This window comes from Anopheles stephensi, chromosome 2 (assembly GCF_013141755.1).
Source record: "Anopheles stephensi strain Indian chromosome 2, UCI_ANSTEP_V1.0, whole genome shotgun sequence".
Classification (NCBI taxonomy): domain Eukaryota; kingdom Metazoa; phylum Arthropoda; class Insecta; order Diptera; family Culicidae; genus Anopheles; species Anopheles stephensi.
In genome coordinates this window covers 26,009,015-26,025,740 of record NC_050202.1, presented here as the reverse complement: position 1 = coordinate 26,025,740, position 16,726 = coordinate 26,009,015, and the positions used below count along the sequence as shown (strand labels likewise).

At 44.7% G+C, this 16,726-nt stretch overlaps 1 protein-coding gene across 13 annotated transcripts in view; it reads right to left on the bottom strand.

The window, feature by feature from the left end:
• Positions 1-1,008: 1,008 nt before the first annotated feature.
• The window catches only part of LOC118505936 (optomotor-blind protein), a 132,211-nt gene continuing 116,493 nt past the window's right edge, over positions 1,009-16,726 (bottom strand). For 9 of the 13 annotated variants that reach the window (XM_036042447.1, XM_036042442.1, XM_036042450.1 and 6 more), the window contains 2 exons: positions 2,764-3,023; positions 1,009-2,592 (listed from right to left, as the gene is read on the bottom strand). In XM_036042447.1, the coding sequence (XP_035898340.1) occupies positions 1,646-2,592; positions 2,764-3,023 (1,207 nt within the window). In that variant the 3' untranslated portion in view covers positions 1,009-1,645. The remainder of the gene's footprint in view (positions 2,593-2,763; positions 3,024-16,726) is intronic. The other 4 variants (XM_036042454.1, XM_036042455.1, XM_036042449.1 and 1 more) reach the window with 3 other exon arrangements.

Below are 16,726 nucleotides of genomic sequence, written 5' to 3'. Positions count from 1 at the left end.
AACCTCCAGCCGGTTTCAAGTTAAACAAATCTACCTGCTAGCTTCCGCGCTTCCAGAGGACAACAATTAACAAAAGACGAACTAAAACGTATGGTACAAACATTGTTTTATTAATCTTTTATCTTAATCCCGTTTAAAAAAACTTAAGCTTCTAACTTATTTGTTTCGGGCGAGCGGGCGAGGAACAGTTTCGAGCAATGTTAGCCGGAACGAAAGGAAAGCGAACCAAAGGGATAGGGAAATAAATAATTACACACCGTACTTTGCTCTACTAAGTGTGTTCAATTCAACACGAAACGATAGTTTGTTCTAACGATTCTTAAAGTTAGTGAATAGCTTGCAAACTTTTTTTTGTTTTGCTCTTAATACACTTTGAGTGTTTGTGGTGAGGTGTAGTTTTTAAACCGAAAAATTAAATAATTTGACTCCGTGACTTGTGCGGCTCGCCTGTAAGCCACACACAACGGAGTCGAAGTAATAGAAGATAAAAGTCGATTAAAAATGAAGATAGAATAAAAAATTTCTACATAATCATTCGTGAACATTTTTTTATTGCTTTCCTTTGTCTGCTTATCTTGTTTGTTGGATTTAGTCGATCAAAATGATGTTTACCTTTCATTGATCCTTTCGGTTACAAATTTCACATTTGCGATGTGTTTTGAGTGTTTTAATTTTCTGTGTTTTTATTTTTTTGTTTTCACTTTTCGATAAGCTAATTATATAGGGCTCGCTCCTCCTTTCTTCTTTACTATTTACATAATTTACAAAACTGTTTTTCCCTTTTGGGATTTGCTTTTTGTCCCCCAAAAATTGATTACACTATGCATCGCAGCGTGTGCTGTGTGAGTGGCGCAACTGTGTGTGGTTCATCCGTTCATTTCGTTCATACTCGCCTAGCGTTTATACTAGTTACTTCGGGCGTGTTCAATTCACACAAGCAGAGAGGATGATTGCTCCCCGGGCGAGAAGCAGGCTAACTGTGTTTATTGTTAAAATTTGCAATGACTTCAATGGATCATAGTTGGCGGTGATGGTGAGCAGTATTGGTGTGGGTCTATGTGTTTGTTTGTGTATTGGTGAGTATGCCTTATCAATCTACTCAATCGAAGAAAACGTGTACCGGACTGTGTTTTGTTGATGGAAAATGGATTAGAAAGTTCGAGCTTGCACCGGGAAAAATCAGAAAAGGAACGATTTTATCAAAACGACTTACATATTTCCTTCCCCCCCGGGAGAGTTGTTCAGTGCTCACACCGCATTTTTATAGCAGCAGATGTTCTTTGGTAAGTTGGTGGACACACACGCGTTCGCTTCACGGCTCGCTTATTCAAGAGCACAGAACGCCCTCCCGTAAAGAAAACCACTGAGCAATGAAAACAAGACGATGTTTTAATGGAAAAGCGACACGGAGCTATGTAAAAAGTGTCTACTAAAATACTTCTGCTCTATGTACAACGAAAGGTCCGAAAGGTGTGCTTACACAGTCCTACGACATCCCGTAGTGGAGTGCGTCGCCCGAACCGATCGCTAACTGTCACATGCCCTGGTCGAGGTTCGGTCCGGGACCGCCACCACCACCAACGACATCCACCGGTACGCTGCGATCGTACGAACCGGGATGATGATACTCGCCACTCACCATACGTCACTGATCGTGCCCGGGATGGGAAGGATGATGGCCTTTGGCGCCATTTGCGTCAACCGTCACCGTGCTGCCGTTGATGTTGTGCTTCACCTCCAACCCGTTCACCATCTTTTCGATGCTTTTCAGCTCCGACGGTGAGTTGGCGGATGGTGGCGGAGGTCCTAGCGCGGGTACGGTTGGTGGTGGGGGTGGTGGTGCTCCCGATGCTGGTGACATGATGGAAGCGGCCGGGGGTGCGGTCGGTGCGGAAGGTTGCGAAGGTGGTGGAGGTGGCGGGGCTATGCTGCTGTTCGGTGGCATGTTGGCGGCAGCATTCGCGTCCGCCGTCGTCGGCGAGGTCGGATGTTGGGTGGGTGTCGGTGAGACGGAGATGGGGCGGGTTGGGGGTGAGTTCGAGGCAGCGCGCGGATGGGGACTGCTGCTGAGGCTGCGGGCACCGGCCGAGTTCGAGCCGGGCGTAACGGCGTCAAACGCCGACCCTAGCCCGGATGGTAAGCTGTACGGCGAAAAGCGATGGCCCTTGAGACCGTGCAGTGGCGAGGTGGGCGAATGGCCCGAGTAATGCCCGAAGAAGGCCGGATGTTGGGCGGCAAGGGCGAGCTGCGCGTTGAACAGCAGGCTCGGGTTCATGGCAGCGGCGGCGGCCGGATTGTGCAGCAGGGACAGGTGGGGCGGTGGGTAGAGCCCGTGCGGGTAGAGATAGGGCAGCAGGTGGGGCGGCGGATGGATCGGCGGACCGACGGAGATGTTGGGCGAGGGGTAGGACGTACCGGCACTGCTGGACGATTCCTTCGGGCTGCCCGAGGTCGGACGAAAGGCACCTGTGCTTCCTGACACGCTGTCCGAGCAGTTCGAGTCGCTGCCGTCCCGTTCGTTCTCGTCCGACTGGAGGCGCCGCCGCATCGCTTCCTCCGCTCGCTGCACGTCCTCGAAGTTGAACCAACCTGCTAGAGTCAAACACAAGAAGGCGAGACAGAGAGAGAGAGAGAGAGAGAGAGAGAGTTAAAAGAAGATCGAGAATTATTAAGAATTCCTGGAGCGAATTTATTGAAGACTCTTTCAAAGAGCAACTTTAGAGTGTGAATCATCAGAAGGATTGTTCTAGCAGAGATACTAACCTGACGCGTGATGATGCATCTGTTGGCTGAGCGAGAGTAGCGGACTCTGCGGTGGTCCCACCACGTCCAGCAGCTTGTCGTCGTCGTCCAGCGCTGATATGCTATTCGTTCGGTGGTCCAAACCAGCTGGACCGCGCGACGAGCTGACGGAGCTCGGACTGAGCTTGTCACCGTCCGAGCTTCGCTGTCCCATCAACGACTGCCTGAAAGCAGAACAACTGAAACCCGTACTGGTTAGCGAAGGGCCGGTCGGGGGTTCGCTAATTAGAATTATTGTAGAACGAGTAAACAAATTGTAGTGGCATTTGATGGAGGTTTGTGGTAAGACGATGATGACGATATTCTCAAAGTTAAACAATTTTGTAAAATATGATCATGGAAGAATCCTTTCGTCGATGACTAAGGAACAAGCGTTGTAGCTTCAGAGAACTACACCAAGTTGGAGACCAATTCATCAGCAGAGCTCCTGACGTTTTTGGACAGACCTCGTTAACTTTTGGAAACATTTCGAAGTATATGCACATGCAGTAACTCGCCTTTGATATTCCTCTAAGTATACTCCTCATAGAACTGTCAAAAAGTTCTATTTACTCAATCGGGATGAGTGTCAACAACAATTGGGGTACTAATACTCAACTGTTTGACAGATAGCAATTGTCATTCTTGTCAGCCGCTTCTACCCCAAAACAGAACGCTGCAGGACTATTATTTTTATAGCAGTATCTAGCGCCCATTCCATGCCCTTTCTGGCCTTAAAAAATACACACTCACACACATCCACTCCGCAGTACATTAAATCAAACCCGATGACATTTATGACCGGTTCAAACACTTCGGTTAATCGCTCACTCATTGTAAAGCGCAAAAAGGTCGCAAATAAACGCCGTCACGGTAGCGGCGTTAGAGGCTGCCCTGGTCGGTGCCTTTGTGAGAAGCGAAATCACGCTTCGGGCGATCTCAAACACTTCACCCCGTGAAGGGTGCCAATTTGTATCCCGATGAACAAGAGAATGTCCGGCGGTGACGGAACAATGTCGACAGAACCGGATCGAGCGGAGAAGGAAAGCAAAAAACTACAATCTCATGCAGCCTTCCAGGATATCAGCGCCGAAAACATCACCCAGGAGAACCGAGTAAAAAAGGGGTTGCACAAAAAAAAAACAGAACCGAAACTACGGGATCATTTCACTGCGCAAAAGAAGAGGAAAGGCCCAGAAAAAAACAATAACAATCGAACAAACCAAGGGTGCAATTTGAATATGTGCGCGAGAGTAGCTGCGGTAGCGTAGCAATTCAACTCGCTGCAGTCAGCACCACACAAGACCCCTCGGGGTGATGACGGTATAATCGTTTCGTTCTGCAGCGTGGAGACTGCAGAGGAGTTGGATTGGGAGATTATTTTTTTGCACCACAAGCCGCCTCTAGCCGTGACGTTGCAGAAATGCTAGGCATCCGTAGGCAACCGGAAGTCCTCGTCCTACTTGGTGGAAAAAAAACTTCGCGAACGGATCGATAGTGAATCGGTCGGTTGGTACGCCACGTACGGATGATAAATGGTAACGTCACGCGACCGGAAACTCGAATCAATTGCTCGCCTGCTCGGTCGGTCCGGCCTGCCTGGATGGTTGGCTGGTGTCTTTTTCATCACCTCGGCAGTTATCGTACCGGGTCGGTTGTGGTTTGCTTTTATTGGCAGAAGAACAACCCTTAGCGCTAGGAGTCGGCGCTGCTATCGGTCATTTGTCGGCTGTGTCTTTCCGCTGTGGTGTTAGATCCGATTTGTGCCACACCGGTGGGGCTATAAATCTTTTTTTTTTGTTTTCGGCTCGCCGGTCGTGTGTTTTGTCACTCACTAAATGCTTGGCCGTTTGGTCGTGGTTTTTTTTTTGGCAAGCTGCAAAAGGATCGTCTGCGTAGAGTTGAATAAATAATCACACCATCGAACTGGCACGCACCCGCTAACTGTGCGTGTGACATGGTGCTCCACCATGGGGTTTGTTTGTTTTCCCCGGGAAACCCTAACTCTTTCGGAAAACCCTTTGTTTTGCTTACCTTCTCTAGCCTCGAAAAGGATACATAAATATAAATGTGCGGTCCCGGGATCAGTTCGTGCCGATGATCGAAATCAAACCATCAGGTGGAAAATGGGGTCCCGAACTTCACGCACAACCAACTGTTAACTGCCGCCCATAATTTATCTCTAGCCCAGGCCCAGTTGTCAACACACGAAAGCAGCCCGCGGGGTCAGAATAGAAACGGGCGAAACACATTCCCGCCGCTTAAACGGATGGATGTAAACACCACCGTTTTACGAGCTCACCTTCCATAAAGTAACGAAAATCACACGCATCCGTGCGTGACAGTGACGGAACGAAAAGGGTTAAACGGCAGCGGTTTAGTTTTTTCGGGTCTCCACTTCCACACGCTAGGTGCGGCAATGCAATTGAGCGTTGGTGCGTTCCTTCCGCCGTGCTGTGGGACCGAATTTGCATCACGAGAAGTGGCTGTTTTCCTACCTTTCTTTAGCCTGGTCATATTTTTATGGCTAGAAGGATAAGAACGGCGGGTTTTTCTCTTTCGGATAGTTATATATTCTTATAGGTTAGAGCTCAACACTTCACGTAATGGCTGACTGGTTATGGCGTTTGGGCGCTATGCGTTTTATGATCGGCTGGTGTCACGTGAAAGGTGGAAAAAAGGGTTAACGCCATCGCTAATCAATAGTGTCCGGAGTTTGCTTTGCGGTTTAGTTGATATGGTTGCAACGTACGGAGCAAAGAAAGGTGATCTAGACTAAAAATTTGAAAACTATTCAAATCGAGCAAATCTACAGTGGTGGTCATCCGAATAAGGTCAGTTTTCAATGGATAAGTTTAGTTTTTTTTTTGCGCATTTTTATTTTATAAAGTTTAAAGGACTAACACAAAACTTGCCAGAAATATTTAATGTAAGAAAATCTTCTGAAAAAAATTAGCCAAAAGTGACTCATAAAAGGAATTTTATGAGTGCACATTTTCAATTGCAAATTGGATAGCTAACAATGATTTTGTTTATTTTTGCAGGGTTTTTTAGATGATAAGGCAATAGCATCCATTTTTATGGCAGGCTCCTTAGATGGAACGGAAAACAATAGAATGGTTATATGGAAACGGCTTGAGATGACTGGGAAACCAAATACCTTTCATTGTGATGTCCACAGATGATATTATCATAGTAGCCGTTGATATTGCACGCTTTTACCAGAGCGCTAAAAGGACGTGTACAATATCAACGGCTATTATGAGAATATCATCTGAGGACATTGCAATAAAAGGTATTTGATTTTCCTGTCATACGAAGCCGTTTCCATATCAACTAGCTTTGTTTGGCATTTCATCTAAGAAGCCTGCCATTAAAATTGATGCTATTGCCTTATCAACTGAAAAACCCTTTATTAAGGTTCATATTTTATTATTCATTAATGATGTATGAGATAAGCCTTTTAGATATCTTATCCTATTTTTTATTATCAATCTTTTATATCGATCTTTCACTTGCTTCATATAATACTTTAAAAAATGCAAAATATTCTATTTGAGATTTTTCAAATTGATGATTGACTATAGTCAATTGCAGTTTCTGCACAAATTATTGTAAATTCTTTGGCGCTATGCATGGCTTTGTTTTGTTTGAATCCTTTTAGGCATTTTGAACATTGTTTTGATTTTATTTTTATAATTTCCAACATTAACCAATGCCAAATCTTCTAGTAATTGGGAATATGACTTATTTATGGCTGTAATTTTTATGTGATTAATCCTAGAATTTTTTATGACCGACTTACATTTTTTAAATTATAAATTATTGACGTTGGTAAGCCCATAACAATTGCCAGTTGTACATATCAACAAGAGGAAAAACAAAATAAATATTTTTTTAAACACTTTCTGAAACGGAAGATAGGTATTTACAACGTTGTTCCAAAATCGTAATGCTCATGTAATAATATTAGAATTTATAAGGTAGCAGAAGTTGTGTTTCAAACTCGATTAAATAATCAAATGTTCAAAGATGACCTTATAATACCGAATATCGCTGTAGAATATACTCAATATTTTGTTATCCATTTGCAACAAATTATTATGAATCGATTTTCTACTAGAAGTAATGATTCTGATCGTTAAATGAAGTTTCGTCCACGAAACAACGCTAGAAATTCAATTCCATTCCCATTCCCAACCATCCAAACACACTCACACACAGCATCATACATACTCCTACCTCACATTTATCAGTGGCAAACCTCCATCGGCCAGCCTATAACCACCTTAATTAGAGCCAAAGATTGAAACATATTCAAATCAGCTTTCCCCCGACAGCCTTCCTCCTTGGTTGGGAAACCTCCAAACCAAATCCTACAGTGGTTGGCCCGTTGGTGGCCAATTTCTCACTAAATTAAACACACACACACCCCTTCCCGAACGAGGTCATCCCCGGCGAACATATCCCCAGGTCCACCGGAATGATACATTGTTCGGGGTTCGCGGTTTCGTGCTTAACTGTCCGCCCGGATGGCTAATGGATTGAATTAGAGCAGGGTATAAATTTTACACCCACGAATCAACGCTTCCAACGCCCACCGGCCGGAAGTTGGCCGGTGCCGGTACTACCGGCCGGTCGATGTCACGGCTCCGGTCCGTTGTTGTGCCCCCCAAAACAACGGCCGACCGGCGGTACCTTGTAGAAAATTGGTAGACACCCTCCCGTTTCAGCTCCGCGCTGGCTGTGGCTTTCGAGGGCCGGGTTTGTTGCAAATTTATGGCGATTTTCTACCAACGCTGGTGTTCCAGGATGTGGAACAGCCGAGGTGGGGGGGGTAAAAAAAGAAGCCAAAAACGTACCTCACACGAACATCGGTGGTCTTTCCGGTGGTGCACCAAATTTCCGCCTCCCAAATGAAGTAACATCCGCCCCCACGTGGGAGGGGATGCGAAGGGGGGTGGGTTCATTGGCGGCGAGGTCCATGTACTACCGCTGGACCAGGATCGCTTCAACCGTTTCTGTTGACCGTACGAAAACTTCTCCAATCAAGCAGCGCACTATCCGGCAACTATCGCCAGCATATTGTAGCTAGTAACTGCCATGGTACGGGACCATGGTGTGCCAATCTTTCGAACTTGGTGCATAAATCAGACCTTGTAAGGGAAACGCGGACAGTGTACCAACAACACAGGGGCGAACACTCCACACGATCCGGAAAGTAAACATAACCTTTCCGGTTTTCGGTGCTCGGCATGGGGTTGCATTTCGCATCTGGATGCATCTGCATGTGCATGCTAGACCATTTTCCCTAGTATGACGAGAGAGAGCGAGAGAGAGAGAGAGAGGGAATGGCTGAAAACACCACCCGAAAGACGAAGCAGAAACCTAGGAGCCATTGACTCCGGCAGGGCTCGCCTGGGTCGCAGCCGACACCGGTCTCCGACGGTCGGTCGTTATCACGATGATGTGTAAAAAGCTTATACACTGGGTGTGGTTTAATTTGCCACCAATTTGCATACTACATGAGCCCGGGGTTTATTTTACGGAGCGCCAGATCACGGATACGCCGGCACGGGGATGTGAGCGACCACTCCCGGTTTTTCCACGACACCGATGATCTGACGTTTTTAGGGGGGGGTTGTCGCCTTATTTTAACTGAGCAGAGTTTTCTTCTACCAGTACCAGGGTGATGAAAATTCAAAGATCTGCAAACCACTGGCGTTGTTTTTTGCCATCTACATTGCACGGAACATCCGCATGAGTTGGTGAAAATTTTTGAAAGAAAACTCGTCCGGCTGTATGTGTTTTGTTGAAGGAACAACTCTGCTTTTTCTAAGGGTTACAAAAGGGCTGATAGTACCTGGCGGAGAGTTTTGGCTTGTTACAATGAGCTCAGGAAATGAGGCAACATGTTTCTATTTTGAGGTTATGTTAGGCGTTATTTAGTATTAGACTACCAGAACGGTTACATGTAAGGTAGGATACGTTGAAGCCCTCTTATTTCTTCACAAATTTTGGGAAAGATTTCATCAAGGATTTTGGAAAGATTAATATCTGATACACATAAATCAGCTACAATTTTGTTGATTTTGGCATTAAAGTAATATTGAAGAATAGTTGGAAATCAATATATTCTTTTGATTGTTGGAAAATAAAAATCAAATAGAAAGCAAAAGTTGGGAAAAAAACGTTTTTTGGTGCTTTTTAACCTGTTGTGATCTCGAAAGAGATTTGAAATTATTACATAAAGTGAAATTCTGACAGGAGTGGTCCTGTGGTCGAAGCGATAGTTCCGCCGGTCCTTTACACGGCAAGATTTGGGATCAATTCCCTTGCGGATCGCCTCTTCGTACACAAGACTGACTGAATTGCTTTGGGTAAAAAACCAAGTCACAGAAAGCTAGAAATGGCAGGCCGAGTCCTTTCGAGGTTGCAGTGATTAATAAGAAGAAGGAAGTTCTGACAAGACCAGTAGCGGATCAACCTAAGAGTTGAAGGAGCGACCTATCGGGGCCTCGTCGACGAGGAAAATCCTGTTGGTATTATTCACCAACGAATCGCAATTGGAGCAACTGAACTTCGCTCGGAGCCTCCAAAGACTTTGATCCGCCAATGGACAAGATCTGAAATATTGGGGTTCTTTGAACGAAACCTTCAAGAAAATGTATTAATTTTCCACACAAATTTATTATTTTTAATATCAATTTTCCACAGAAGTTTATTTTTTAAGCAAAGAATCTCAACTTCCTTTTGGTCATAGGCTCAAAGATCATGTGATGTTTCATTTCTCAAGCATCATCCTTCATCATTCCTGAAGCTTTCATCAAAAAAGTCTGAAACTCTCCAAGATATCGATAAATCCCTCTTGATCGAAGGCTAAAAACTAGCTCAATTTTCAACGTCAAACCATATCCGTTTACTGTCAAAATGAAGATCAAATCATCATATTCTTCAAATCTTTCTATATTCAAAACATCGAAATTTTCTTGAACCATCTGTTGTTTAATTAAAGAAGCATACAGATATACTGACTCAATATTGAGTTGTTTCAATGTATCTTATCTCACCGCACGCATTCACCAATAAGATCCTTAATTACCAGCGAAAGTGATAAAAATAATAACATCCAGTCTTACTTTTTTTTGTTCCTCTCCCGAACATAAATCACACTCACAAGCATATCTTTTAATCCAGTCCAACTCATCCCCTCACCACTATCAACGGCCATAAAATCACCTTCGTTTTTCGCCTCCGAAAACCGAACCATCCTTCGGCATTACGGCAATTGCACCCTTAATTGCCGTACATCCATCGCACCGGGATGGCATTTGTTCATTTGCAGCTAAACTGTTGTTGCCAGTGCCGCGTACATTAAGCTAACCAGTTTCTGCTTTGCCTGGGGAAAGGAAAGAAACTGTGGCCATAAATCTTCCCGATTGTCAACACACACGTTCCGTACCAGTCAACCGTCCGGGGCTGTGCGCTCTACAGCAAGCGGTTTCCGACCCGTCCGTTACAGCTCAATTGAACTGTTCCGCGACTGGCGTGTGTGCACTATCAATTCTTGCGAAAAAAAGGGTGTCCCTCTTTTTTCTGTCCCTCTGCTCCGGAACTCAAGGAGGTGCTTATCCTGCGCAGAGAGCGAGCGGAGAGGGTGCGGGTTTGAAAGTGATACTGAGAAAAACTATTACGATAATTGACAAATATCACTTCAACCGTCCCACCGACCGGCATTAGCCATCGTGACACGTGTCCTTACACACAGGAAGTCTTTTGTCAAAATCTTTCACCCTGCTGGTTCGCATCGAAAGTTCGCATGCATGAGAGCAGCTTGAAGGAGCTAGACGAATCAAAATGACTTCAGCGCGAAAATAAGCTTCATCATGCTTTCTCGAGTGGAGTGGAACAATTCAAAATCGATTAGATCGACATTTTTTCTTCCTCGACAGGTCCTTTTAGGCGAACGAGCGATCAAATGTGCTCGTGCTCGGACTCGGAAGCCAGCGCAAGAAGAAATCTTGCCTACCGACGGCGAAATAGTTTTACGATGTGCAAACACATGCTAACTTGTCACTACGAAACGATCGTGGCGCAATCATCGCCTGCTCGATTAAAGATGAAGCAAGCAAATAAGCATGTTGTTAAAAATCGCTTACAGTAAACGAACGTCGATTAAACGATTGGCCCCCCTTTTTTGCTCGAGCTTCCTGGGACGTTTCTCCCGTTTGCTGGTTTTGGTATGTTTTTACAACAGCTAATAACAACATCATTCCACCCGCGGGGGGGTAGAAGCATCAGTCACCGCTGCGCTGTAATGAAATTATGTCATATTGAGCCTCATTACATTGCACCCTGGACACATGGGGGGGGAAAAAAAGGAAAGCCCTCTTCGGTGACATTAAAATAAAACAAACAAACAGAAAAGAAAAACAACCTGGCCTAGTTTGGCTGGCTAAGTGGCATCGAGAGTTAAGCAGTCATGTGGCATCCGACTACTACTACCACTACTACTACTACTAAAAGCTTTTTAATTGCATCGCTTGACTGTGCGTCTGCCTCGGACGTACCGCAGGCATCTGCTGCATCAGGTTCAATACTTGACCGTGGTAGTCAAGTCAAGTCATTCAGTCGATGGTTGCCCTTCGGCGGTCGGCATGGTAGGTCATTTTGCTGTCCATCTAGAGCTGTTTTTTCGCGTTCCATTCCTGTGCATCCAGCCCATTTGCTGAACTATTTCATCCTGGTGATTTCCTGCATGTTGATGACTTTATGCTGCGGTCAGGACTGAATGGGTCGCTCGCTCGAAGCCATCGTTTAATAGAGTAATTTTTCTTCCGTTAATTGGGTGACATTAAAGCACTCACGTAACGATGGTATAAATAGTGTCCCATTATAGGTCGGTAAAGTCGTTTTGCTATAAAAATATTTTTATAGTAAAATTTAAACAATTGCAGAATGGCAAAATAAAGGTTTTTTTTTGTTGGGTGTGAATTGCAAGCAGGACGAGAAATGGCAACCCCCTAACCGTACTTCAAAGGTGCAAAATTAGCACCCCGTAAGGTCTTGCTATGTTTTCCCCTGTCTGTGGCACACTGGACTAGGACGAGGCCAATTTTCCAAAAGGGGACGAGAGAAATTCTGTTTTCTTCTTGTGTATCCTGCGGCATACGGGGCGAATTTAATGTGACGTTGTGTGATGTTCTACGCGACTGACGGGCTGCCTTGTAATTTTCACATTACAACCGACCGTTTTCCCTTCGCGCGGAAGGCTTTCACTAAATAAATAAAAAATCGCTAGCACCGACACGATTTTTTTGCCCTGGAATTACTTTTCCCCTTTCCACACACTTACCCGCCAGTGGATGAAATTGTATTCAACACCCAGCCGTACCATACACATGTGTGTGTGGCTTTTCGGCTATCCGGGAAAGCCGGGCCCGGTGGCTAATCTTTATTTATATGTATTTATGCATTCTTGAGGTGTGTGTGTTTCGCTTTTTTTTCTGCAGACAGGCCAAGCAACGGTAATTTTTATACGGTGCAATTTTATATCCCACCTACCCTATCCTCCCCCCCCCCACCTAGAGCCGACGCTGTAAGTCAATTTGTAGTGGAAGGAAAATTGGCATGTTACATTCTCATTTCGGGGGCCGTTCGGTTTCATGGTGAATTGGTTTCTTGGTTGGTGTTTTGGTTGTGCGCTGCTAGCAAATCTATCAAGCCCGATGCAATATGTGTTGCCCTTTGAGGTGCAAATGGGATAAGATTGGGAAAGGCGATGAAGGAGAAAATTCGCCAGAATAAATTGAAGGCATGGAAGACCGGCGAACTGTTTGGAAGGAAGCGGCTTAAGAGAGCAGTTTGAAAGAGGGAAAGGAGAGTATTTTATTGAATGTTTTAGCAGGTATCATGAATTCTGCTATACAAGCACCTGATCTTTCACTAAATTTTAACAAATATTTTTTTCGTAGAGGATTTCAAAATAAATCATTTTCATTATTAGCATTTACCTTGCCTCTGAAGCACTTTCTTTAATTTAACTTTATTTTAGGGCATACTGCTCAATAGTATCCATGAGACCGATACTACAGCTTATTGGTTGCTAGTTTCATACATCTTATGAGAAAGGATAGATTAGAGCCTTTGTAACTGTAAGAGACTTGCAGCTATTCAAAATCAATTGAAGTTTTGTGTGAAAATCACACTTTAGCCTGGGTGCTGACAAGACATGCCTTGGTCCAGTAAGACAATTTCTAACATTCAGACTCCCTCTGACTTCAGTCACGTTAAGATTCATGCCAATGGAAGCTGTACTTGAAAGGAGAAAGCTCCTCGAATTATCAGTTCGTCAGCATCACTGTTCCAACTCACAGCATAATCGGGTTCTTCACGCACATCCTGTCAAAAGTGTTGCCAATAATCTGGCACATCATCGTTGAACATCTTCTTGTTCTTCCTTGGCAACCACAGCCTCAAGAGGTCTTGGACTATCATTTCTGGCTTTCTGTGACTTGATTTTACCTTTAGTAAAGTAGTCAGCCTTTCGTACGGGGAGAAGGCGGTCTAGATGGGTTTTGAACCCCAGTTCTGCTGTGTGAAGATCGGCTCCGATATCGCCTCTGCCACCGGACCGCCCCAATCGATATTTACTCTCTAAGATAATATGCAATCACCCGGAAGTCTTCTCTACTTACTATGCTATCTTTTGAATAAAAAATTAAAATGTTTTGATAAACGTTATCTTTAACTTCCGAACGACCGAAACAAAACCACCAGTTTTAGTTCCGGTGAAAGAAAACCTCGTATTAAAAAGCATCCCCGAAAGCACTCCCTCGGGAGCACGCGTCGGTGCACAAAAAATTGCAAATGTGGCCTGATCCTTCCGGCCGGACACAACCAGCAGCAATCAGAGGAAACGGCACCGAAGAAATCAACCGAAACGGGTTCGCCCCATTCGCCAACCGGATCGATTCGCTTCATCGTTGTAATTCGATTCCCGTTTCTCTCCCTACTCAAACCTCCCTCATGTGGTGCGTCCCGTTTTTCACCGTGTAAGATTGTCTTGTTCAACAAGAAGAAACGGCGTGTAAGAAGGATTACGTTAAAAGACGATCGAGCAGCGATTAGGAATGTCCTAATGTTGGGTTTTGCTCCTGCTGCTGATGATGCCGGGAATTGATTGCGTTCTGCTGCCGTTCTTCAGCGCATCCCTTTCATCCTTGTGGGCGATTTTCGGTCAATGGTCAACGGCTGCCGTAAGCCAAATACATCCGTTTTCCCTTATCGACACGCCAAAAGAGCACCGATACAAATAGGATTAGAAAGGGATCGGATAATTGATATCGAAACGTTTCATCGTCCATTCGGTCCATTCGGTGGTGTTACGGTCGGTCCCTTTTTTTTCGTGGACGTTTCTTTGACCCTCTTGAGGGGAGCAGATTGTTCAGAGGTCACGGTTCGTTGCGTTCGGGTCCGGGTTTTCTCGTAATCTCATACGATTCCATCCGGGCCGAATCAAGCACACTTTGCCGGGCAGGTTAATTAATGTCCTAGACAACGTGTGGTGGATATCTCACATGCTGGAACCACTTGTGTACAGATCAATCAACCCCGTCAAGACAGATAGATTGCTTCAAGTGCTTCCAGAAAAACGAGTCCCGGAATTCTTGAAGGATTTTGTCCAAAAACTTTGAGTGTGTAAAACAGTTTTGAACGACTTCTGAACTGCAAGAGAACGAGCACCAAAATTGAGACATCTCCTAACGTCACCCGGCACATCGTGTGGTCGGTTCCAAGGCACGAGCAATAAAGAAGCGGCATCCCGCAGCGTCCAGCATCCAGCCGTCTTGTGTGCGGGGGGCACGCGGAAAATTGCTGCCTTCCTGTCAATTTTAATTAAATTACACAAAACATCAATTGAATTTGCGACCCAACCCCACGCACAGCCCGCTGCATCCGGTGGACTTTATTCGATTTACTCCCACAATCAACTTCCGGAGTTTAGAGAGACGGGAAGCCTTGGGCGGTGGCCATTCGTTCTGTACGGGTGGCACAAAACGTGCAAAACTTGTCACCATCTGTGTGATGTGTTGTGCTGGTACGGGATTTGGATTCGGAAGTCATGTCACGCGGGGGTTTGGGATTTACACGTGGAGATGACAAAAAAAAGACAGACACACGGTTAGTCGCGCACAGCTGTCTAATGCCGTACGATTGAACGTGGCGTGAACAACAAACCATCTAACAATAGAGCAGTAAATGATGTAATGCATCAGTTGAAATGACAAATTTTCGCTGTGGTTGTGGCGCAAAAAAGCGAGGAAGACCAGCTGGGTTTCGTGCTGAGCTGTTCCGATGAGTGAATAGAATGGAGATAAGTACTAGCGCAATACTTTTGCTCTATAAATCTTCAAATATCTCTGACTTCAAGAATCAATCCCATGTCCGGATACCATTGCAATTAACTAGAGTCGTTTTTTTTTTCATCACGAAAATAACTACATCATCAATCATCTGTGGGAAACGTTTCGATCAGTGTCCCTTCCCTGCGAGATTTCCTAGCATCGTGAAAGAGCGTGTAACTCACACTAGGACATCCGCATAGGGGAAAAAAAGGGTTTTAGCCGGCAATCTCGTAACCTATGATTATCCCACCACCCTCCCCGCGAAGGCCACAAAACGATTACGCTTGGTGTCAAAATATTTGTCACCATTACGGCTTGGGTTATCCATTCCTTGTCGCCGCGAGAGAGAGAGCTCGGGGCATGACTGTGGCAACATTTTTGCGTCCTTAATTCGTTTGATTTCCGTTGCTCTCGTTGCTTGATCACGCACGTCAAGGGAAAAAGAAAAAGGGGCAGTTGGAATTTGATACAAATTCTTGCTGTTTGCCCTCAGGATAAGTGGCACAATCTTTCATCCTTACTTTTCCCGGCGGACCATCATTAGCAGTGAACTCCCGCTGTTAAAATAAGCGAGTGCTGTGGGTTTTGTGGTGGAATGTATAGCTCCCATCAACACGCTTTGCCCGCGGTATCCAGTTTCTTCCGAATGACTCTTTGGCTAAACTTTAGAAGCAAATCACAAACAAACACAAACCCCACATTCGACTCCTGGCGGGATGCTGATAAGTGATTTACGCAAAGTGCACTGTCCCCGCATTCACTTGAAACCAGGAATGTTTTGTGACTGAGGATTAATTCACAACACAAACAAAAGATCGGTTTTGTTCGATGTGGGGTGAAACTTTCAATCGCACGCAACGCACGCATGTCAATGTGTGAATGGGCAGGAGTTGAAACAGGAGTCCCCGGTGCCGGATGTCAGTACAAACAAAATCAACCGTACGATTCGTCGGTATTGATTTTCCATTCCTTGCTTTTCTTCTCTAGCAAGCCATGTGTAGCCTTTGTGTGTTGTCGTTTTGTGTGTCCTTCCAGCCGGGAACTGACTATTCTTTAGAGATCTTTCCTCGTTGCTGAGCGTTAGAGACAATCAAGCAAGAGGGTTGTTGCTGTTGTGTTGATCTAAAAGTCCAATTCGATAGTGGTAATGCATCTTCATTCCCCGAACGCTATCGAGTTGATGTGCATAAATATAAAATGAGCTAGGCAACGTTTGGGGTTCCTTTGGTTAGTAGGGAAGATTTCAATAGTTAAACTCAATTTAAGCTGAACATCGATTGATAGTGGACTTGACATATATCCAATATGTTTAGAAGAGTTGGACTTTGCTCGTACGATTTACAAAAATAAAACTTATTAAGGTCATTCCATAATATCCTCAATTTTATTAACTCATAGAAGTATAGCACATAAAATTTCAAGTTGAGAGTTAAAGCATTTTGAGGATTGAGACTTTGAGGTACCAAAAATACCCTTATTCTACATATTTATTTATTTATTAATTTATTTATTCATCTAAATTTGTCTACTATCTGTTT